Source organism: Amblyraja radiata, chromosome 10, assembly GCF_010909765.2.
Source record: "Amblyraja radiata isolate CabotCenter1 chromosome 10, sAmbRad1.1.pri, whole genome shotgun sequence".
NCBI lineage: Eukaryota > Metazoa > Chordata > Chondrichthyes > Rajiformes > Rajidae > Amblyraja > Amblyraja radiata.
The window spans coordinates 5,485,419-5,510,327 of NC_045965.1; the positions used below are offsets into that span (position 1 = coordinate 5,485,419).

Below are 24,909 nucleotides of genomic sequence, written 5' to 3' on the forward strand. Positions count from 1 at the left end.
TGACGAAAATTCAGGATGCAAAAAGCGACGTAATTTCTGGACGCGAAAAGCATTGAAATTTCATGATGCGAAATGCGACAAAATATCAGGACGCGAAAAACGACAACATTTCAGGATGAATAAAGCGACAAATTTTCAGGACGCTTAATGTAACGAAATTTCAGCAAACGAAAAGCGACAACATTTCAGCGCATGAAAACGACTAAAATTCAACATGTGAAAAGTGATGAAAATTCAGCACGCAAAAAGCGACGATCCTTCAGGACGGAAAAAGCTATGAAAATTCAGCACACGAAAAACTACGTAAATTAAGGATGCGAAAAGTGACGAAATTCCAGGAAGTGAAAAGCGATCAACCTTCAGGACGTGAACAGCGACGAAAATTCAGCACGTGAAAAGCGATGTAAATTCAGGACATGAAAACCGATGAAATTTCAGCACATGAAAAGCAACAAATGTGAATTTTTCACCATGTGAAAAGCGGCAAACCTTCAAGTGAAAAGTGACGAAAGTTCAGGATGTGAAATGTGATGAAAATTCAGGGCGTGATATGCGACGAGAATTCAGGGCGCAAAAAGCGATTAAATTTCAGGACATGAAAAGCATCGAGATTTCAGGACGCAAATAGCGACAAAATATCAGGATGCGAAAAGCGACTAAATTTCAGGATGTGAAAAGCAACAAAAATTCAGCGCGCGAAAAGCGACGAACCTTCAGGACATGAAAAGTGACGTAAATTCAGGACACAAAAAGCGACAAAAGTTCAACACATGAAAAGGAATGAAAATTCAGCAAGTGAAAAGCGACGAGATTTCAGGACACAATAAGCAACTAAAATTCTGCACGCAAAAAGCGATGAAAATTCAGCAAACGAAAAGTGATGAAAATTCAGGACGCAAAAGGCGATGAAAATTCAAAATGCCAAAAGTGACGTAACTTCAGGACGTAAAAAGCGACAAAATTTCAGCACATGTAAAGCGACAAAAAATCAACATGTGAAAATGACGAAAATTCTGCATAAATTCGGCATAAAGCAACAAACTAGGACGCGACAAGCGACGAAAATTCTGTACGCAAAATGCAACGAAGATTAAGGACGCGAAAAGCGACAAAATTTCAGGACCTGAAAATGGACGAAAATTTAGGACGCGAAAGGCGATGAAGATTCAAAATGCCAAAGGTGATGTAAATTCAGCATGCGAAAAGCTACACAAATTTAGCACATGAAAATGGACTAGAATTCAGGAGGCAAAAAGCAACAAAAATTCAGCACGCAAAAAGCAACGTAAATTGAAAACGTGAAAAGCAACGACAATTCAGGATGCTAAAAGTGACGAGATTTCAGCACACACGAAAAGTAACAAAAATTCAGCACGTGAAAAGTGACGAAACTTCAGTCACGAAAAGCGACGAAAATTCTAAACACAAAAAAGGGCACATATTCAGGACACAAAAAGTGACGAAAATTCAGGATGTGAAATGTGACAAAAATTCAGGACGCGAAAAGCGACGAAAATTCCCGACATAAATTGCAACGAAAATTCAGGACACGAGAAGCAACAAAAATTCTGCATGCGAAAAGCGTCGAACATTTAGGATGTGAAAAGCAACGAAAATTCAGCACGCAAAAAGCGACGACAATTCAACATATGAAAGTGACAAAAATTCAGGAAGCGAAAGGCGATGAAAATTCAAAACGAGAAATGCGATGTAAATTCAGGACGTGAAAAGCGACAAAACTTCAGGACGCATAAAGCGCTGAAATTTCAGCACAGGAAAAGCGACGAAAATTCAAATTGCGAAAAGCGACGTAAATTTAGGATGCAAAAAATGTCGAAAATCCAGGACATCAAATGCGACCAAAATTCAGGATGTGAAAAGTGACGAAAATTCAGCACATGAAAAGCGAGAAAAATTCAACACACGAAAAGTGATGAAAATTCAGGACAAGAATGGCAATGAAAATTCAAAATGCCAAAAGTAACGTAAATTCAGGATATGTAAAGCGATGAAGTTTCAGGCAACATAAAGCAATGACATTTCAGGACGCATAAAGCGATGAAAATTCAGGACATGAAATGGGATGAAAATTCAGTATGCGGAAAGAGAACAAAATTCAGGACACGTAAAGGTACGAAATATCTGGATGCAAAAAGGTACGAAAATTCAGGACGTGAAAAGAGATGGCAATTATGGAAGCAAAAAGGGACGAAAATTCAGGACGGGAAAAAGGACAAAAATTCAGGACGAGAAAAGTGACAAAAATTCAGGACGTGAAAAGTGAGGAAAATTCAGTGCGCGAAAAGCAACGAAAATTCAGGGCGCGAAAAGCGACGAAAATTCTGGGTGTGAAAAGTGATGAAAATTCAGGTCACGAAAAGGGACGTAAATTGAGGACGCGAAAAGCGATGCAATTAAGGACACGAAAAGCGACAAATTTTCAGGATACAAAATGAGACAAAAATTCAGTACATGAAAAGCAACAAAAATTCAGCACGCGAAAAGCGACGAAAATTCAGCACGCGAAAAACGATAAACCATCGACGCTAAAACCAAAAGAAAATACAGTATGAAAAAAGCAACGAAAATTCAGTACACGAAAATGACCAAAATTCAGGAAACGAATGGTGATGAAAATTCAAAACGCCAAAAGTGACGTGAATTCAGGACATGAAAAGCGACAAAATTTCATGATGCACAAAGCGACAAAATTTCAGGATGCAAAATGCGACGAAATTTCAGCACATGAAAAGCGACGAAATTTCAGAATGCAAAAAGCAATGAAAATTCAGCACACAAAAAGAAATGAAAATACAGGCGAAAAGCGATGAAAATTCCGCACGCAAAAAGCGATGAACATTCAACACACAAAAAGAGACAAAAATTTAGGACATGAAAAGTTACGAAATTTCAAAACATGAAAAGCGAAGAAAAATCAGGACGTTAAATGCGACAAAAATTCAGGACTTGAAATGCAACGAAAATTCAGGACGAGAAATGGGATGAAAATTCAGGACACAGAAAGGGACCAAAATTCAGGATGCGGAAAGGTACGAAAAATCAGGATTCAAATAGGAATGAAAACTCAGGACGGGAAAAGGGACGAAAATTCAGGACATGAAAAGTGACGAAAATTCAGCACGTGAAAAGCGACGAAAATTCAGCAAGCGAAAAGTGAAGAACCTTGAGGCACGAAAACGACGTAAATTCTAAACGCGAACAGCGGCATAAATACAGGATGCAAAAAGCGACAAAAATTCACGATGTGAAATGCGACAAAAATTCAGGACGCGAAAAGCGATGAAAATTCAGCACGTGAAAAAGCGACGAAAATTCAGCACACGAAAGTGCCGACAATTCAAGACGTGAAAAGGCCATGAAAATTAAAAACGAGAAAAGCCACGTAAATTCAGGACCTGAAAAGTGACGAAAATTTGGAATGCGAAAACCAATGAAAATTCAGCACGCGAAAAGGGACAAAACTACAGGACGCGAAAAGCAACGAAAATTCAGCATGAAAAAAGTGATGAAAATTCAGCATGTGAAAAGTGATGAAAATTCCGCGCACGTAAAGCGACAAACTTTCAGGACGCGAAAAGCGACGAAATTTCAGCACATGAAAAGTGCCAAAGATTCAGCACATGAAAATCGATGAAAATTCAGCATGCCAAAATTGACGAACCCTGAGGCACGAAAAGCAACGGAAATTCTAAACGCGAAAAGTGGCATAAATTCAGGACGCAAAAAGCGATGAAAATTCAGTATGCGAAAGGTGACGAAAATTCAGCACGTGAAAAATGACAAAAGTTCAGGACGCGAAAAGCAACGAAAATTGAGCACACATAAAGTGATGAAAATTCAGGACATGAAAAGCGATGAAAATTCATAACATGAAAAGCGACATAAATTCAGGATGCAAAAAGCAACGAAAATCCAGGACGTTAAATGCGACAAAATTCAGGACTTGAAATGCGATGAAAATTTAGGACGCAAAACGGGATGAAAATTCAGGACGCAGAAAGGGACCAAAATTCAGGATGCGTAAAGATACAAAATATCAGGATGCAAAAAGGTATGAAAATTCAGGATGTGAGAAGGGATGAAAATTTTGGATGCGAAAAAGGACGAAAATTCAGGACGTGAAAAGCGACAAAAATTCAGGACGTGTAAAACGACGAAAATTCAGGGCGCGAAAAGTGACGTAGATAGAGGACGCCCAAAGTGACGTGAATTCAGGACATGAAAAGGAAAGAAATTTCAGCAGGCGAAATGCGACGAAAGTTCAGGTCACGAAAAGCGACAACATTTCAGCACACAAAAAGTGATGGAAATTAACCACGCAAATAGCAACGAAAATTCATCAAGCGAAAAGCAATGAAAATTCAGCACAAGGGAAGTGATGAAAACTCAGGACCCGAAAGGTGATGAAAATTCAAAACGCCAAAATTCAGGACTCGAAAAGCGATGAAATTTCAGGACTCCAAAAGTGACGTGAATTCAGGACATGAAAAGCGACAAAATTTCAGGACGCATAAAGCAACAAAATTTCAAGATGCAAATAGCGACGACATTTCAGCACACGAAAAGCAGATACCCCAGTAGTGAGTATCTATAACAATATATTAGTTTATGTACAGGAGAACAATTTAATGTTATCCATGATTTAAAAACATACAATGCTACAGATGTAAAAGTGCTGTTTTTGCAGTTTCCTTTAATTTATCTTATAAAAGTCTGTCTGTTCCCTGCAAAAACAGCACGATGTTAAACTCTTGTTAAGTCTTGCTTCAGGTCGCACCGTGAGAAAGCACCATTAGTGTTTCGCAGCTCTACCCATATCGATTCCATATCCTCCAAACTAATGTCCTTCCTTTCTATTGCGTTAATCTGCTCTCTAACCAGCAATGCTACCCCACCTCCTTTCCCTTTCTGTCTATCCCTCCTGAATATTGAATATCCCTGGATGTTCAGCTCCCAGCCTTGGTCACCCTGGAGCCATGTCTCCGTGATCCCAACTATATCATAGTCATTAATAGCTCTCTGCACATTCAACTCATCTACCTTATTACGAATGCTCCTTGCATTGAGACAAGAAGCCTTCAGGCTTGTTTTTACAACACTCTTACCCCTTATACAATTATGTTGAAAAGTGGCCCTTTTTGATTTTTGCCCTGGATTTCTCTGCCTGCCACTTTTAGTTTTCACCTTGCTATCTATTGCTTCTACCCTCATTTTACACCCCTCTGTCCCTCCGCTCACACATTTAAGAAACCTAAAAGACTTCCCCCTTATCCTTAAACTGTGACCCCTTTTTTCTGGACTTCCCCAACATCGGGAAAAATCTTCCTGCATCTAGCCTGTCCAACCCCTTAAGAATTTTGTAATTTTCTATAAGATCCCCCCTCAATCTTCTAAATTCTAGCGAGTACAAGCCAAATCTATCCAGTCTTTCTTCATATGAAACTCCTGACATCCCAGGAATCAGTCTGGTGAACCTTCTCTGTACTCCCTCTATGGCAAGAATGTCTTTCCTCAGATTAGGAGACCAAAACTGGACGCAATACATAAAGAGCATGATATGTACTCGGTTTTATTCATCTTGAGGAATGTGTCCATGTTAGCCGATACAAAACTGCAAATTTTCTCATTGGAAAGCAAAAGGGGGTTGAGTTTCCAAAGAGGTTGTTCTCTAATATTTAAAGGAAAGCCTAGATCCAGTATCACAGGCGAGTGACCTGATATTACTATAGCAGTGTACTCAATTTTCTAAACCATAGGAATAAAGGAGCTGTCTATAAAGAAATAGTCTATTCTGGAAAAAGAACGGTGAACATGAGAAAAAAAAGAGATTTGTCTAGCAGTTGGATTCAGGAATCTCCAGGGATCCACATAACCATTTTGTTGCATAAACAGTGAGAAGGTCTTTGCCAAACCAGAAGATATCCCCTTAGAACTAGACCTATCAAGGAGTGGATCAATAGCATAGTTCAGGTCTTCCGAAAAAATTAGCTGGTGCGTATTCTGATCAGGTATTAATGACAAAACCTTATTTGCAAAGTGGACATCATCCCAATTAGGGACATAAACATTCACTAAGACGACAGGTTTTTGAAAAAGAGGCACGGAAACTATAATAAACCGGATCATTAGGGTCACTGGCTACATCGGATGGTGTGAACTGTATTATTTTGTTGATTAATATTGCCACACCCCTGGACCTGCTATTAAATCTGGAGTGAAAGATCTGACTAACCCACGCTTTATGCAGTCTATTATGATCTTGCAGTCTTAGTGAGTTTCTTGTAGAAGTAGCATATCTGTTTTTAGTTGTTTTAGATGAGAAAAAACTTTAGCTCTTTTAACCGGACCATTAAGCCCCTTTACGTTCCAAGATATAAACCTCACAGGATAGCCTCCATCAATGTCACCATGTGCATGTGAGAGCCCACAATGGGGAAAAAAAAGTCTAGTGCATTTGTAACATTCAAAGAATAAGCTGCTATTACCCAAAACCTTTGCCTCGTCCCCTTACAATAACAAAAAAGAACATTTAACCCCCAAAACCTAGATCTTCTTCCCCAACTGAGGACGATCACAGGCATTACAAAGCAAAAAACTTCCAAAACGTTCCCTAACTAAAACTTTAGATCCAATTGAGGGTGGCTCCCTTCTTTGAAAATTGTACGGTCGTTTGTTCTACCTTTATGGTATATAGGCTAAAGATAACACCAGTCAAGCAAAGCATTACTAGAAAGAAAGAAATAAAAAATGTATCCCAGAGAGCAATCATAGACGTTTACATTTTCGCTGGTTGAAAGTCCTCGACTCATTACTCAGATTCAGCAGCACGGCAGTTCAGCTCAGTCGGGTTCCGCAAGTTATACTGAAGAATGAACAAATCTTACAAAAATCTTACAAATCAAGTTAAACTGAACAAATGAACAAATCTTACAAAAATTAACAGTTTATCGCCGCAGGAGGCCGTGCCAATGCCGCATGAATATCCTAAAAGGTCATTGGTCTTCACAGCTGTCACCTCCCCAGCGCGAGTGGTTAAACCTTTTAGCAGCCTCTGGTGGAGCGAAAGTAGTGTTTTTTACCTTCATGAGTGACCTGGAGCCGGGCAGGATACAGGAGGCCGAACCGAACCCCTTTCTCGTAGAGCAGGGATTTTATCTCCCTAAAAGTTACACTTTTCTCCCCAGCTCAGCGCTGAAATCCTCATGAAAAAACACCCAGTGCCCGCGGAAGGACAGTTCCTGCCTCCGTTTGGTGATGATACGATGTTTATCCTGGAAGTAATGAATGAGAACCAGGAACACTCTTGGCCTAGGTGTCTTGATATTCGGGACGTTCGTTGGTGTAGGTCCAATTCAGTGGGTACGTGAAAGCATGAGAGGTCTTGGGAAGAAATCAGTCCCCAGCACTTCTTCAAAAACTCGGTCATAAATTTTACAGGGTCCGAACCTTCCAAATTTTCTGCAATCCCAACCACCCTTAGGTTGGATCTCCACGACCAATTCTCGAGGTCATCTAGCTTCACTTTCAGTAGTGTGTTTTCACTCTATAATGTAGCTATGGAGGCGTCGGCGCTCACCAGTCTGTCACTGTGGTCATTCAGGCCGTCTTCAACCTCACAAATGCGTTCATCATGTGTTTCATACTAGGACTGACCTTGCTCCAGGGTGGTGTTCACCGGCGACAAAGCATCTTCAAGTTCTCTTTTTAGGACAGAGTTAACCGCTTGTGTCATATCGTCAAGGAGTACTGAACGAAGCCTCTCGAGATCCTCTGGTAGTTCAGGCCCAGTATTCAACCCAAATTCCACCGACCCTGGTTGTGTGGCAATAAATTCTATCTAATCAGGCAGCGGTACCATGGCTGCAGTATTCTTGTTTGAGACTTTGCCATCTTTTCCCCCAGTTTTAGCTCGACGGTGTATTTTACTTGCCGTTTCAGATGTTTAACACTGCCTCGAGTCGTTCATAATGTTCAATAGTGGGTTACCTCAAGCATATGACAAAGATGAACAGGTAGATAGAAATTGGGAGTTATGCTCACACACAGCTGTTCACTCCATGTCCAACCCGGAAGTCGGAGTTGCACGACTAATCATATGGACAATCATGACGATGATTAGTACGGGTATCAAATAAACAAACAAAAAATTTCAATTAAAAAACAATACCGTGCAATAAAAAAACAAGGCACAAAGTCCTGAGAGGAAACTAAGGAGTTCATAGTTTGGAGTTTAGTTCGAGTCATTGTGTTCAACAGGTTGTTGAGAAGACCATCAAAACTTCCCAGGATGGAAATATCAAATAGTATATAGATACAACATAGAAATAAGGGCCAGAGGGGTAAAGTTTAAAGGAGATGAGCAGTGCAGGGTGTTTAAAAACAGAGATCGGAGAGTATCTGGAACAAACTGCCAGAGTTCGTGGAAGATGCAAATATAATAGTGGCATTTAAGAGACATTTTTAGATAGGCAAATAAATATACAGGGAATGGAGGGATATGGATTATGTACAGACAGATAAGAGTTTGTCTTGGCATTATGCTCTGCTTATTTATTTTAGTTACAAAAAATCCTATGAAGGAACCATTAATTTAAGTTTAACTAGACCAAGTGCAGACCCGTTGGGTCTGCTCCCCCAATGCAGCTGTTCCCTACCCGTAGCCACCACGGGAGACGTGGTCCTACAACTCAAGCCGTTCCCGCAGTCAGCAGTGCGGCTGTTTTTAAATGGCGTCTTTGAGGCGAGAGGCGCCAGCAGCCGTTATGGTCACTGGCCAGCAGGAGGTGACAAAATGAGTGCATGGGGGGGGTAGCAACGAATCAAAGGCTGGCACCCACAAGTCAGGCAGAAACACACACACACACACACACACACACACACACACAGACACACACAAACACACAGCCAGCCAGCCACAGAGTTTTAATATTATATAGATATCGTGGTGGGAGATTGCAACCTTCACATGGTCCACCTGCTGTTTCGACTAATGCAATCAACCCGACGTGCACAAACAAATAGATCGAATAGAATAAGTTGACTTACAACTTTAGGCTGTGGACGCCATACGCAAGAAGAAGAAGAAGAAGAATTTTAATATCAATTTCTCTTTACTTCTGTCGATCTAGATGTGAACCTTCATCAATTTTCATCCGAGGACAGTAATTGGTAAATAAGGACAATGAAACTGTTCAGATTTTATCCATCACTGGTTACTTGTTGGCTCTTGGTAACCACATGATATGTACATTATGAAAGAGGGATGTAGAAAAATAAAATTTGTTTTTGATGACATTTTTATTAGAGAGGGAGTGTTAGAGAGGGAGGCAAAAGGCGTGGAGGAGTGGAGAGGAGAGAAAAGGGGGGAGAGAAGATGAGGGAGTAAGTGAGGGGCAGGGGAGGAGAGGAGAGAGTAGAGGTGAGGAGTGCAGGAGAGGGGAGAGGAGGGGAGAGGATAGGGGTTGAGTGGAGAGTAGAAGAGAGGTGAGGAGAGGGGAGGGGGCGGGAGGGGAGGAGGAGAGGATGTGTGGAGAGGAGAGGCGAGAGGAGGAGGGGTAGATAGAGGAGAGGGGAGGGGAGGAGCGGAGGGGAGATGAGAGGAGAGTAGGGAAGAGGGGAGGAGAGAGAAGAGGAAAGTAAAGGAGAGGAGGAGCGTGAAAAGCAGAAAGGAGGTGCGGGAGGAGAGGGGAGGATAGTGGAGTGGGGGGGAGAGGTGGGGAGAGGGGAGGAGTGGAGGGGAGAGGTGGGGAGTGGGGAGGAGAGGAGAGAGGAGGAGAGGAGAGAGGAGGGGAGGAGGACAGGATGTGTGGAGGGGAAAGAGGAGGGAAGTCGAGGAGAGGAGAGGAGAGGAGAGGAGAGGAGAGGAGAAGGGATGAGAGGTGAGGGGAGTATAGGAGAGGAGATGGGAGGAGCGGAGAGGAGAGGAGAAGGGAGGAGAGATGAGGAGAGAAGAGGGGAGGAGGGAGGAGAGGAAAGTAAAGGAGAGGAGGAGCGAGAACAAGGGGGAGGTAAGAGAGGAGAGGTGTGAGGGGAGGGTGGCAGGGGATGGAAGAGTATATAGGACGAGGGGAGAGGAGGTGAGGAGAGGGGAATGGAGGAGAGAGGAGAGGAGCGCGGAGGAGAGGAGAGGAGACAGAACAGATGCAAAGAGAGGAGTGGAGAATAGACTGAAGCAGCGGAGGGGAGAAGATGGGGAGGAGGGGAGAGGAGAGGAGGGGAGAGGAGAGGAGAGGAGAAAGGAGAGAGGAGAGGAGAGGAGAGGATGGGAAAAGGGGGAATGGGAGGGGAGGGGAGGATAGGATAGAGGTGATGGAAGAAGAGAGGCATGGAGGGGAGTGGAGGAGGGAAGAGGAGGAGTGAGGAGAGGAGAGCGAAAGAGATAGGAGAGGAGGAACGAGAGGAGATGAGATGAGAGAGGAGGGAAGGAGAGGAGAGGAGAGGAGAGGTGATGGGAGGGCAGGGGAGAAGAGGTGAAGGGAGAGGAGAGGAGAGGAGAGGAGAGGAGGGGATGAGAGGGGAGGGGGGCAGAGGAGAGGAAAGGGGACAATCTCTCGCCACCACCATATTACAAATATGTTTGGTGCTGGATTTGTGGAAGGAGAGGAGACAACAGGATAGGAGAGGAGAGGGTAGGGGGATAGGAGGGGGGGAGGGGTGAGGAGAGGACAGGGCAGGAGAGGAGTGGAGGGGATGGGGTGGAGAGGAGAGGGAGGGGAGGAGAGGAGGGGGGATGGGTGGAGTAGAGGAGGGGAGGAGAGAGGGGAGGAGGGGAGAGGAGAGGAGAGGAGAGGAGATGAGCGCAGAGGAGAGGAGAGGAGAGGAGAGGAGAGGAGAGGAGAGGAGAGGAGAGGAGAGGAGAGGAGAGGAGAGGAGAGGAGAGGAGAGGAGAGGAGAGGAGAGGAGAGGAGAGGAGAGGAGAAGAGAGGAGAGGAGAGGAGAGGAGAGGAAAGGAGAGGAGAGAGGAGAGGTGTGGAGAGAGGAGAGGACAGGAGGGGAGGTGCGGGACGGTATGAGTGTAAGTTATTGGGGCAAATCCTCCAAAATAATGGAAGAACTCGGATAAGGACATGGACATTTTTTAAAACAGATTTGCTGGCTGCAACGGAAAACCCCCCAATCCACAAATAAAGAACCAGTTTCGAACCTGTCTGTGGGCCTGGGCATTACACGACTAAGCGACTGGTGTGAGCAGGAAAGGCTGAGACGGAGATAACGAGATTATCGTGGAAACACAAAGGAAGGTACCGAGCCTCAGCAGACGGTGGTAAACAGGCCAGCAGCAAGCACAATCACCATCGTGGATGACCCATCCATCGGGACAATGGGAGCCCATCTCGGCGATGGGATAACGATCAGGCTGAGGGATCATGACATCAGCAAACTCCTTATCATCGGAAGCCTATTGTTCATGCCAGATTGAAACTGGGAATCATCAAAAGACCCTTTTGTCCAGAGGACCACCTGGGGGGTTTCAAGGGAGAAACTCAGGTATAAAAAGCAGGAGTCAAGCCAGAACTCGCTCTCTTTCTGCTCTGCTGGACGGCTCGTGAACCTGCATCAATCTAGCTGTAAGTACCCCAGTGACCTGGTGAAGTTCCCGAAATAGGATAGAGGTTGAGAGAAGAAGGGGAAAGGGGTTTACTTGCAAGTAAAATTGTGTAAAATAAGTTTTACGACGTGCCCGATAGTTTTCCTTCCATAGTCTTAGTTTAAAGCATAAGTTTAGCCACGAATTATGTAGTGTTGGTGAGATTCGATTTCTCATTGTTTAATAAAGCCTGTAAATTTTAGACTTGCTTTGAGTCCATCTTGGTTTCTGTTTTCTCTCATCAGCACACTCTGGTCAAGTCAACCTTTTATCATATCCCACCATAATTCCGAGGTCTAGAACCCAGGGGAATCCCTTTTGTTGTATTCTCTCTCTTGGGAACCGCTCGAGTGGAGTGGTGGTCGTTTGACCCTCCGACAAGAGAGAGAATAACTCGGGCAGTTGTGCCCGAAGTGGAGTAAAGGGAAATGAAACCCCTACATGAGAGAGGAGGGAAGGACAGGACGGGAAATGTAAGGAGAGGAGATGATGGGAAGGGAGGGAGATGGAGGATGAGAGAGTAGGATAGGAGATGGGAGTAGAGGGGAGAGGAGCACAGGAGTGGAGAGGAGAGTAGGATCATAGGGACAGGAGAGGAGAGTAGAGGGGAATGTTGATGAGGGGAGGAGGGGATGGGGAGAGGGGAGAGGGGAGAGGGGAGGAGAGGAGACAAATCTCACCACCATATTATAATTATCGAGCTGTATTTGAGGGGAGGGAAGAGAGTGAGGGATGGAGATAGGAGGGGAGGAAAGGGAAGGGGTTATGAGGGGATAGGAGAGGGGAGGATTGGAGAGGTGAGGAGGGGGGAGGAGTAGTGGAGAGGAGGAGAGGAGGGGAGAGGATAGGGGTAGAGAGGAGAGGAGGGGAGGCGGGGAGAGGAGGGGAGAGACAAGGGTAGAGAAGAGCGGAGGGGAGGGTTAAGGCTAGTGGAGAAGAGAGGAGAGGGAAGTGGAGGAGAGGAGAGAGGAGAGAAGAGGGGTAGTGAAGAGGAAGGGTGGGAGCGTGAAGGGAGGAGGAGAGGGGACAGTAGGAGAGGAGAGGACAAAAGACAATAGACAATAGGAGTAGGAGGGGGAGAGGAGGGAGAAAGGAGGGGAGGGGAGAGGGAAGGAGGGGATGTGGGGAGAGAGGAAGAAAGGAGAGAACAAAGGGGAGGAGAGGGGAGATGGGAGGTGGGGAGGGAGAAAGGACTGGAGAGGAAAGGAGAGGAGAGGGGAGAAATGACAGGGGAGGGGAGGACAGAAGTAGGAAGTAGATGAGGCGAGGAGGGGAGAGGTGAGAAGAGGGGAGGAGAGGAAATGACGGGAGAGGAGAGGAGGGAAGAGGGGGAGAGATGAGGGGAGAGGAGCTTCGAGGGGAGAGGGAAGGAAGGGAGGGGGAGGGAATGAGAGTAGAAAATCTCTCAACACCATATCACAATGATCTTTTGTGATGAATGGGAGAGGAGAGGGGAAGAGGGGAGGGGAGGAGAAGAGAGGGGATGGGATTGTAGATGGGAGGATAGAGGAGAAAAGGTGTTGTGGGGAGTAGATGAGGTGAGGAGGGAAATGGGGCGGAGAGGAGAGGAGGGGGGAAGGGAAAAGAGAGGAGAGGAGATGGGAGGAGGGGAGGTGCGAAAGGAGAAGGAGATGGGAGAGGAGGGTGAGGGCAGGGGAGGTGAGGAGGGAGGGGTGATGGTAGAGGAGAGGGAAGGCGGGGAGAGGAGAGGGAGGGTGGGGAGAGGAGAGGGAGGGTGGGGAGGGAGGGAGGCGAGGGGAGGGGAGAGGGTGGGAGGGAGAGGAGAGGGACAGGTGCAGAGGGAGGGAGGGGAGGTGAGAGGGAGCAGGGCAGGATTATCGCTCCCTTCTCTACATTTCAATTTTCTTTCGCGCTGATCTGGAATAAACGCATCCTGATCTGATCACAAAATCATTTGGCGTCCAGGAAATCAACTTGTCTCTGACGCACATCCTCCATTTTATTCCCAGCTAGAGAGGGGGTGGGAGGAGATAGAGAAAGAGGGGAGAGAGAGAGGGGGAGAGAGAGGGGGAAGAGATAGATGAGGGAGAGAGGAGGGAGAGAGGAGGTGTGAGACAGGGGCGCAAGAGGAGAGAAAGAGGATGGTGAGAGAGGAAGAGGGTAGAGAGAGGGGCAGAGAAATAGGGGAAGAGAGAGGGGGGAGAGAGAGGGGAGAGAGGGGGAGAGAGAGTGGAGAGAGAGAGGGGAGAGAGAGAGGGGGAGAGAGAGGGGAGAGAGGAGTAAGAGAGAAGGGGGGAGAGAGAGGGTAGAGAGAGAGAAGGGGGAGAGAGAGGGGGCGAGAGAGAGGGGGGTGAGAAAGAAGGGGGAGAGAGTTGTCAGGACTCAAGGGGTCTGAGCTACAGGGAGAGGTTGGGGCAATAAGCAACTATTCCTTAGAGGACAGGAGAATGAGGGGTGATCTTATGGAGGTATACAATCATGAGGGGAATAGATCAGGCAGACGCACAGAATCTCTTGCCCAGAGCAGGGGAATCGAGAAACAGAGGGCATGGGCTTAAGGTGGGAGAGGAGGCGAAAGATGAAAGATTTAATAGGAACCTAAGGGGTAACTTTTCCACAGAGAGAGTGCTGGGTGCATGGAACGAGCTGCCTGAGGATGTAATTGAGGCAGGGACTATCACAACTTTTGAGAAACATTTGGACAGGTACATGGACAGGGCAGGTTTGGAGGGATATAGACCAAATGTAGGCAGGTGGTACTAGTGTAGATGTGACATGGTGGCCGATGTGGGCAAGTTGGGCCGAAGGGCCTGTTTCCACGCTGTATTATTCCAGGGAAGAATGTCCCTGAATCTGGAGGTGTGCGTTTTAACACTTTTGTACCTCTTGCCCGATGGGAGACAGGACAAGAGGGAGTGACCGGGCTGAGACTGGTCCTTGATTATGCTACTGGTCTTGCCGAGGCAGCATGAGGTGTAGATGGAGTTGATGGAAGTGAGGTTGGTTTGTGTTGGATGGTCGGTGTTGCATCCACAACTCTGTGATTTCTTGCGGCTCTTGGATGGAGCTGTTCCCAAACCGTGCTGTGATGCATCCCGATAAGATGCATTCCACGGCGCATCTGTAGAAGTTGGTGAGAGCTCTAGGGACAGCACGGCGGCACAGCGGTAGAGTTGCTGCCTCTCAGCACATGAGATCTGGGTTTGATCCTGACTACAGGTGCTGTCTGTACGGAGTTTGCACGTTCTTCCCGTGACCTGCGTGAATTTTCTCCGGGTGCTCCGGTTCCCTCCCACACTCCAAAGACGTTAATTGGCTTCGGTAAAATTAGTAAATTGTCCCTAGTGTGTGTAGAATAGTGTTGGTGTTAGTAGCTGTCGATGCGGTCTCAGTGGGACGAAGGGCCTGTTTCCGTGCTGTATCTCTAAACTAAACTAAATTAAACCTCCTCTGGACCCTCTCCAATGCCAGCACATCCTTCCTCAGATATGGGGCCTAAACTGCTCACAATACTCCAAATGCAGGTTCTCCATTCACTGACACAACCCTCCAGATATATAAAGATATTCTTACTTGATAAGAATTTTTATCTCAGGGAATATAAAACAAAATTAAAATTGAAAAGGCAGACCCTTTATTTTGTGGACAACACTCCCACCCAGTGGTGTACCGCCGCAATGACAGCTCCTGTTATTTTGTTGTCACCTTGACATTCGCTCGACATCTGTATTTGTAAATCTGGACATTCTGTGAATAAAATAGGTTTTAAAATCTAAAGCTGGTTTTTTTTTTGTGGATAAGCAGGTGGTGCTTTGCTGTGATGATGAGCCTTTATGAATTGTGGACCCAGAGGTGACTTTGTGTTTGTTAAGTTCTAGGAGTGGATTATTGATTAGCGCGGGTGTCAGGGGTTATGGGACGAAGGCAGGAGAATGGGGTTGAGAGGGAAAGAGACATCAGCCATGGTTTAAATGGCGGAGTAGACTCGATGGTCTTAATGGCCTAATTATGCTCCTATCTCTATTGGACATGAATTAAAGTTATGTGATAAAATACAGGGACCTGTCATTGTGGTGGGAGTGTTGACCACAAAATAATGAAGGATGGGCACCTTTATATAGTCAATGGAGGGCACCATTAAATAGTTATTGGAGGGCACTATCAAATAGGAGCGAGAGAGTGAGAGAGAGAGACGGGGGGGGGGGGGGGGGGGGGGTGGGGGAGGGAGGGAGGGAGGGAGTGAGGGAGCTGAATACTCTGACTGATGAATCCAATGTGTCAAAAGTCTTTTTGACCACCCGAACTATCTGCGACTCCACCTTCAAGGAACCATGCACCTATACTCCTTTATCCCTCTGCACTACAACACTCCCTACCAATGGAGGCCTACCATTGTCTGGTCATGTCCCCAATGTCTTTCCCCCGAGGTGTGTTCCTCCAAATCCCGGCCCCGTGGGCTTTCCTGCAATGTCTGGCCCTCGGACCTACGCCATTTGGATCAGGTGCTGGTGTTGACTCTTCAGTATCAGTTGTATCCTTTTCTGAACCTGTCCATGTACTCCTCTCCTGATGCGTTTTAGCCAAGTATCTGGTGTATTTTGTGCACTCATAGAGTCATAGATTAATACAGTGTGGAAACAGGCCCAACACGCCCAAACCGGCCAACAATGTCCCAACTACCCTAGTCCCACTTGCCTGCACTTGGTCCATATCCCTCCAAACCTGTCCTATCCATGTACCTGTCCAACTGTTTCTTAAACGATGGACTACCTCCTCTGGCAGTTTGTTCCATACACCCACCACCCTCTGTGTGAAAAGGTTACCCCTCGATTCCTTTTAAATCTTTTCCCCTTCACCTTGAACCCATGACTACTGGTCCTCGATTCCCCTACTCTGTGTAAAAGACTCTGTGCATCCACCCGATCTATTCCTCTTATGATTTTGTACATCTCTATAAGATCACCCCTCATCCTCGTACACTCCATAGAATAGAGACCCACCCTGCTCAACCTCTCCCTGTAGCTCACACCCTCGAGTCCTGGCAACATCCTCAGCTGAAGTCCCTAAAGTGATGAGTAAAATGATGATCAACTCCAAACATTTCATGTTTTTGTTATTTTATTTTATTTATGCATCTAATTTCAAATGAAAACATGCAATTCAGCAGAAAAATTAAAAAATAAGCTGCAGACAATGAGTTAAACAACATCTGCTTGACAAAATCTGATTGAGCAAGTCCCCAAGCACCCCCCCCTCACCACATTGCTTCCTGTTCCTTCTCCCCTCCCCATGCCCCCTTCTTGCTCCACAATATCAGCGCATCCCTCCCCTTCCCACTCCCCTCTTCTCCTTCACTCATCACATTCCCATCCACTGCTTCCCTTTCCCAAACATTAATCCCGTCTTCTTCTCCCACTCCTGAATGCCACCCACTCCAGTGTCTTATACCCTGACATTTTCCCACTGTCATGTGCTATCCTGTCCTTCCCACCACCCCCCCCCCCCCTCGCCCACTCGCCCCACCCCCCTCAGTCCCAACCGGTTTCTTCCCCAACATCCCCAGTGCATTTCCAAGTTTACCTCCTGTAATGAGCGTTTGCAGAGCAGTAGCCTCGGATTGCCGAGTGAGTGAAAGACAAGGAGACTCCATTTGTCAACGTGATCTCTTGCGTGAATGTGGCATGTGTGTCGGCTGGTCATTGTTGCACCTGTAATATACACAGGAAAGTTAGATATTGTGTGTGACAAGGTGCAGCACAGATGGTGATCTGTAGAGACAGGCAAACTAAATAACAGACAGTCTGTCCTTAACCTCAGAGATGGACCCTCATGGACAGGGGGTCTGCAACATTTCTAGGACCCTCGAGGATTGATGGTCTGTGCATGTGTGTAGGAGATGGACCTTCATGGACAGGTGGTCTTTCATTAGTGGCCCAGGTCAACTCTAAAGGATACACAGACTGAATACCAGTTGTGGGCTGAAGAGAGGTTCCGTACTTGGGCTCAGGTTTCAGATATGGAGTTCCCTGTTAGTTGTAGTTTAGTGATACAGCATCAAACAAGCCCTTCAGCCCAGAGAGACTGCGCTGACCAGCGATCCCTGCACATTAACACTACCCAACACACACTAGGGACAATGTTTTACATTTATACCAAGCCAATTAACCGAAGAACTCGGAGAAAACCCACGCAGGTCACGGGGAGAACGTACAAACTCCGTACAGACAGCACCCGTAGTCAGGATGGAACCCGGTTCTCTGGCACTGTAAGGCAACAGCTCTATCGCTGTGCCACCGTGCCGCCCAACATTTGATATGAATACAACGTTTGTTTGATTTCCTTGTTTGAGCTCAGGGTCATTGCCCCAAATACCCAACGTTCTATGAATGTTTGCTGTATCAAGGCCCAGAGGACAGGAGTAAAGAGGAAAGGTTCAAAGACCAGGGGGATGTGAAGGGTCCCATAGAAACATAGAAAATAGGTGCAGGAGGAGGCCATTCGGTCCTTCGAGCCAGCGCCGCCATTCATTGTGATCATGGCTGATCATCCCCAATTAATAACCCGTGCCTGCCTTCTCCCCATATCCCTTGATTCCACCAACCCCTAGAGCTCTATCTAACTCTCTCTTAAATCCATCCAGTGATTTGGCCTCCACTGCCCTCTGTGGCAGGGAATTCCACAAATTCACAACTCTCTGGGTGAAAGAGTTTTTTCTCTTTTTGCCTCCCCTTTATTCTCAGACTGAGGCCCTTGGGTCTGCACTTGCCCAACATTGGGAACATTTTTTCTTGCATCTAGCTTGTCCAGTCCTTTTATATTTGTATATGTTTCTATAAGATACCCCCTCATCCTTCTGGACCAGTGTCCTTCCTCAAATTGGGAGACCAAAACAGTATACAATACTCCAGATGTGGTCTTACCAGAGCCCTTTACAACTGCAGAAGATCTTCTTTACTCCTATACTGAAATCCTCTTGTTATGAAGGCCAACATTCCATTAGCTTTCTTCACTGCCTGTTGTACCTGCACGCCTACTTTCAGTGAATTGTGTACAATAATACCCAGGTCTCGCTGTACCTCCCCCCTACCAAACCTAACCCCATTGAGATAATAATCTGCCCCCTTGTTTTTGCCACCAAAGTGGATAACCTCACATTCATCTATATTATATACTGTATCTGCCACGCATCTGCCCACTCACTCAACCTGTCCAGGTCACCCTGCAACCTCCTAACATCCTCTTCACAGTTCACACTGCCACCCAGCTTTGTGTCATCCGCAAACTTGCTAGTGTTGCTCCTAATTCCCTCTTCCAAATCATTAATATATATGGTAAACAGTTGCGGCCCCAACACCGAGCCTTGTGGCACTCCACTCGCCACTGCCTGCCATTCTGAAAAGGACCCGTTCTTTCCTACACTTTGCTTCCGGTCTGCCAACCAATTTTCTATCCATGTCAACACCCTACCCCCAATACCATGTGCTCTAATTTCCGTCACCAGTCTCCCGTGCGGGACCTTATCAAAGGCTTTCTGAAAGTCTAGATACACTACATCCACTGGCTCCCCTTCATACATTTTAATTGTCACATCCTCATAAAATTCCAGAAGATTAGTCAAGCATGATTTTCCTTACATAAATCCATGCTGACTTGGACTAATCCTTTTACTGCTATCTAAATGCCCCATTATTACCTCTTTAATAATTGACTCCAGCATCTTTCCCACCACCGAAGTCAGACTAACTGGTCTGTAATTCCCCGTTTTCTATCTCCCTCTTTTCTTGAAAAGTGGGATAACATTAGCTATCCTCCAATCCACAGGAACTGATCCTGAATCTATTGAACATTGGAAAATGATCACCAATGCATCCACTATTTCTAGAACCACCTCCCCAAGATGCAGACCACCAGGCCCAGGGGATTTATCATCCTTCAGTCCCATTAGCCTACCCAATACTATTTCTCACCTAATGAAAATTTCTTTCATTTCCTCTATCCCTTTAGATCCTCTGTCCTCCAGTACATCTGGGAGATTGTTTGTGTCTTCCTTAGTGAACTCTTCTGCCATTTCCTTGTTACCCATAATAATTTCACCCGTGTCTGCCTTCAAGGGACCCACATTTGACTTTGCTACTCTTTTTCCCTTAACATATCTAAAGAAGCTTTTACTGTCCTTCTTTATATTCCTGGCCAGCTTCCCTTCGTACTTCATCTTTTCAGCCCGTATTGCCCGTTTTGTTTCTTTCTGTTGTCCTATGAAAGTTTCCCAATCCTCTGGCTTCCGGCTACTCTTTACTGTGTTATACATCTTTTCTTTTAGTTTTATTCTATCCCTAACTTCTCTTGTCAGCCACGGTTGACTCCTACTCCCCTTAGAATCTTTCTTCCTTTTTGGAATGAAATGATCCTGCATCTTCCGGATTATGCCCAGAAATTCCTGCCATTGCTGTTCCACCGTCATTCCTGCTAGGATCCCTTTCCAGTCTGAAGAAGGGTTTCGGCCCGAAACGTCGCTTATTTCCTTCGCTCCATAGATGCTGCTGCACCCGCTGAGTTTCTCCAGCATTTTTGTGTACCTTCGATCTTCCAGCATCTGCTGTTCCTTCTTGAACCCTTTCCAGTCTACCTTGGCCAGCTCCTCTCTCATGCCTTCATAGGCCCCTTTGTTCAACTACATCACTGATACTTCCGATTTAACCTTCACCTTCTCAAATTGCAGATTAAAACTAATCATATTATGATCACTACCACCAAGCGGTTCCTTTACCTCTCATTCTCTTATCAAATCTGGTTCATTAGATAACACTAAATCCAGAATTGCCTTTTCTCTGGTCGGCTTGATTAGAAGCTGCTCTAAGAATCCATCTCGGAGGCATTCTACAAACTCTCTTTCTTGGGGTCCTGAACCAACCTGATTTTCCCAGTCTACCTGCATATTGAAATCCCCCATCACCACAGTGACATTACCTTTGTTACATGCCAGTTTTAACTCCTGCTGCAACTTACACCCTACATCCGTGCTACTATTTGGGGGTCTGTAGATAACACCAATTAGGGTCTTCTTGCCTTTGTAATTCCTCAACTCAATCCACAGTGACTCTACCTCGTCAGTCCCTATGTCTTCCCTCACAAGGGACTGAATTCCATCCCTCACCAGCAGAGCTACCGCCCTCCTCTGCCCACCTGCCTGACCTTTCTATAGGCTGTATAACCCTGAATATTAATTCCCAGGCCCAATCTTCCTGCAGCCACGTCTCAGTAATCCCCACCATGTCATATCTACCAACCTCTAACTGAGCCTCAAGCTCATCTACTTTACTTCTTATACTTCACGCATTCATATACAATACTTTTAATTCCTTACGCATCTCACCTTTCACATCGGTCCCTATTACTCTCCTATCCCTTTGTGAGCTTTCTTTCCCTTTAATTCTGGGGTCATTAACTATCCCTTTACTCCCTTTCCGTTTAACTCTGGCCCTGACTATCCCATTTGACACCCCCCTCCCCTTATTGTCCCAGACTGCATCATCTGTTGGTCGTAGTGTGGTGACGATTGAAGAGTCAGAGAACACAGTGTAGTGAGGAATGGATGGTCACAGTGTGGGGGTCACAAAGTATCTTTGTTGTTGGTCATCGTTACCTTGACAACAGTGACGAAGGTACTGTAGAGGAAACTGATAATGAACAGGATGGCGAAGGCAGCAACTGTGAGCACATTGTCATCTCTATCCAAGTCCCCCGGCTCCTCCTTCCCTTCCTCACCTGTCAATTCTGTGCCGGCTTCAGGACAAATGAGAAGGTGAGACAGTTAGTTTGCCGCGGATGTTTTGTGAAGATCAACAACGTGTGAATAAAATGAAGACAACAGGAGGACAGGAAGACAGGAGGCTTGGGTCAGTTCCACCGTTCAATGATATATGGAGATCTATCACCAGCTCCACTGAGCTGACTTTCCCCCACATCCATTAACATCTCGTATAGTCAAACTCTGCAATCTCAGATTTAAAATCACCTTCAGACCTGGAACCAAATGCTAACTGTGGAAGGCAATTCAAAACTTCCATGAACCTCTGATAGACACAAAAAGCTGGAGTAACTCAGTTGCACAGGCAGTATCTCTGGAGAGAAGGAATGGGTGAGGTTTCGCGTCGAGACCCTTCTTCAGACACCATGACCCACTTCCGTGTAGCATGGCTACCTCTAACTTTTAGACCCTGTACTCTCTATGAAGTTGGATTTCCATAAATCAGGGAGATCATTTGTAACTCAGGGAGCACTGTACACAACTACAAAATAATTCCTCCTCATCTAGTTAGTTTAGTTTATTGTCACGTGTACCGAGGTACAGTGAAAAGCTTTTGTTGCTTGCTAACCAGTCAGCGGAAAGGCAAAACATGATTACAAATGAGTCATTCACAGTGTATACATACATGATAAGGGATTAACGTTTAGTGCAAGGTAAAACCAGTAAAGTCCAATCAAAGATAGTCTGAGGGTCTCCAGTGAGGGAGATAGTACTTCAGGACCGCTCTCTGGATGTGGTGGGATGATTCAGTTGCCTGATAACAGCTGGGAAGAAACTGTCCCTGAATGCGGAGGTGTGTAAATAGATCTTCACAGGATAATCTATTCTGTTAGCTCCCATTAACTTTGTGAAAACATCAAACAAAACCTCCTTTAGCCTTCTAAATGACAAGTTATTCAGCATCATGAAAGTAAGCATGCAGGTAGGTACAGCAGGCAGTGAAGAAAGTGAATGGCATGTTGGCCTTCATAACAAGAGGAGTTGAGTATAGGAGCAAACGTCCAGAAGCAAAAAATACCACAAAAAGTTGTGACCACTGCCCAGTTCATCGCTGGCTTTGACCTCCCCACCGTCGAAGGGATCTATCGTAGTCGCTGCCTCAAAAAGGCAGCCAAAATCATCAAGGACCCACACCATCCTGGCCACACACTCATCTCACCATTGCCATCAGGAAGAAGTTACAGGAGCCTGAAAACTGTAACGTCCAGGTACTGGAACAGCTTCTTCCCTACAGCCATCAAGCTATTAAACACAACAAATAAGCTCTGAGCTCTGAACTGCAAAAGACTATATTATTGTTTGTTATTTGCACTATTTGTTGTTTATTCCCCGTTATGCACTATGTTCACAACAGAATATTCACATATTCTGTTGTGCTGCAGCAAGTAAGAATTTCCTTGTCCCGTCTGGGACATATGACAATAAAACACTCTTGACTCTTCTTGACTCACTCACACACTGCAACACCTGTCCTTCAGTGCTAAACTTGCCTGGCCCCTATTTTGTGACGGGGTAAAAGATGTGATGATTAGAGTGAATCCCAGCACCGTACCTTGAAAGCTTTTCACTTCCCGGCTGATACTGGTGTTCGAGGGGGGATGAGACACTGTACAGCCGAAGACTGAGCCTTTCTTCCAATCCTCTGAACTCACAGACAGGAAGTGGCTGGCACTGAAAGTCCCCCCCTGCTCCAGAGCAGTCGGTGTAGCGCTGGTGGTGGAGGAGATCGGGGCTCCGTCTTTCTCCCAAGTGACGTTTATGAGGTCCGGGTAGAAACCAGAAAGCACACACTCGAGGGTGGCTGTGTTGCTACGCTTGGTCTCTTGGTGAGCTGGAGGCAGCAGTCTGACCTTGGGTCTTTTTGTTTCAACTGGAACAGAGGATCAAAGTAGATGTGAGACCCTCTTCCTCAAGGGCCTGTCCCACTTACGCGACTTTTTCAGTGACTGCTGGCACCCGTCATAGGTCATTCACAGGTCGCCGATGTTGAAAATGTTGAAAATCCAGCAACCACCAGAACAAGGTACGACTCTTTGGGCAACTACTCATGACCATACAGGTTTCAACCCGCGACATGTCGCCAGGGTGTCACTTGTATGCCCGTGAGTAATCTCCTCAGTCGCCCAAAGAGTCGTAGCGACTTTCTGGTCGCTGCAGAATTTTCAACATGTTGAAAATTTTCGCTGACCTGCAACGACCTATGACAGGTGCCGGCAGTCACCGAAAAAGTTGTGTAAGTGAGACAGGCCCTTCATGGTAACTAATGTTGGCCGTATCATTGCCGATCTCTCGCCCACCTTTGGCACTTTCTGTCCGTGCTGACACTGGTGAGGATGATGGAGATCGTTGGGCAGAGCACACAACCTCCACCCCGCTGGTCCACTCCTCCACACTGCTCCGGAGTTTACTGCTCACTCTGTCTTGGGTACTTTCCCCTCTCGGTTGGCGGGTCACAGCCCCTGTTGTTCTCTCCCTTCCGCTCACTTGCCAGTAGATTTGGACCTGGCTCAGATCAGCGCCCATTACCACGCACACCACAGTAGCGGTCTTGTTGATCCAAATCTCTTCAGTGGAGGGGTTTTGGATAAAGACAGACAATTCTGCAGATGAGAAATAGGAAGCTTACAAACCGGACAAGGTCTGGTGTTGTCGTCACCGATCAACTGGACTCTAATAACTTGCATTCATTTTCCAGACTCACTTTATTGACGTGTGCACAAGGAACAACCTCTCTCTCAATGTCTGCTAAACTAAAGAGCTGATCATGGACTACAGGAGACAGCAGGAGAGTGGACACCTCCCCATCCATATCGGTGATGCTGACGTTGAAAGGGTCAGCAGCTTCAAGTTCCTCAGTGTGCACATCAGTGAGGACCTCTTCTGGACACTGCACACGGACACAATAACAAAGAAAGCCTGCCAGCGGCTCTTTTTCCAGAGAATACTGAGGAAGTTTGGCCTGAACGCCAGCATCCTCACAAACTTCTACAGATGCACCATCGAGAGCCTGCTGACGGGCTGCATCACAGTCTGGTACGGGAACTGTTCTGCCCACAGCCGCAAATCACTACAGAGAGTGGAGAAGGCAGCACAGCACATCACTGGCAACTGTCTCCTGGCCATTCAGGACATTTTCCACTGTTGGTGCCCGCGGAAGGCACACAGCATCATCAAGGCCCACAGCCACCCAGCACACAGACTGTTCTCCTTGTTACCGTCTGGCAGACGATACAGGGGCATGGCTGCAAGTACCACCAGATGTAAGAACTATTGTTACCATCAGGCCATCAGGCTAAATACTGTATTTTACTTCGAAGTCACGTGCGTGACTACGTGAAGAACCCGCTCAGCACGCATGCGCGACATTGCGTTCAAGCAGGCAACAGCGGATCAGCGGGAGTCAGGCGCTCCCGCTACAAGCCTGAAGGAAAGAACTGTTAGGTAAGTACTTATCTTCAGTTTTAACTAGCGACTCGCGTCTGTTTGTTGCTCCAGGTGGAGCAAAGCAGCAGACGCAAGCGGCTCCCGTTGG

At 46.2% G+C, this 24,909-nt stretch overlaps 1 gene segment (V, D, J or C); it reads right to left on the reverse strand.

Annotated features, from left to right (window-relative positions):
- LOC116977457 overlaps positions 1-24,043 on the reverse strand; it is a 402,483-nt gene extending 378,440 nt beyond the window's left edge. The window contains 2 exon segments of the C gene segment in view: positions 22,930-23,247; positions 23,675-24,043. Coding sequence covers positions 22,930-23,247; positions 23,675-23,900 — 544 coding nt within the window.
- Between the last annotated feature and the right edge of the window lie 866 nt (positions 24,044-24,909).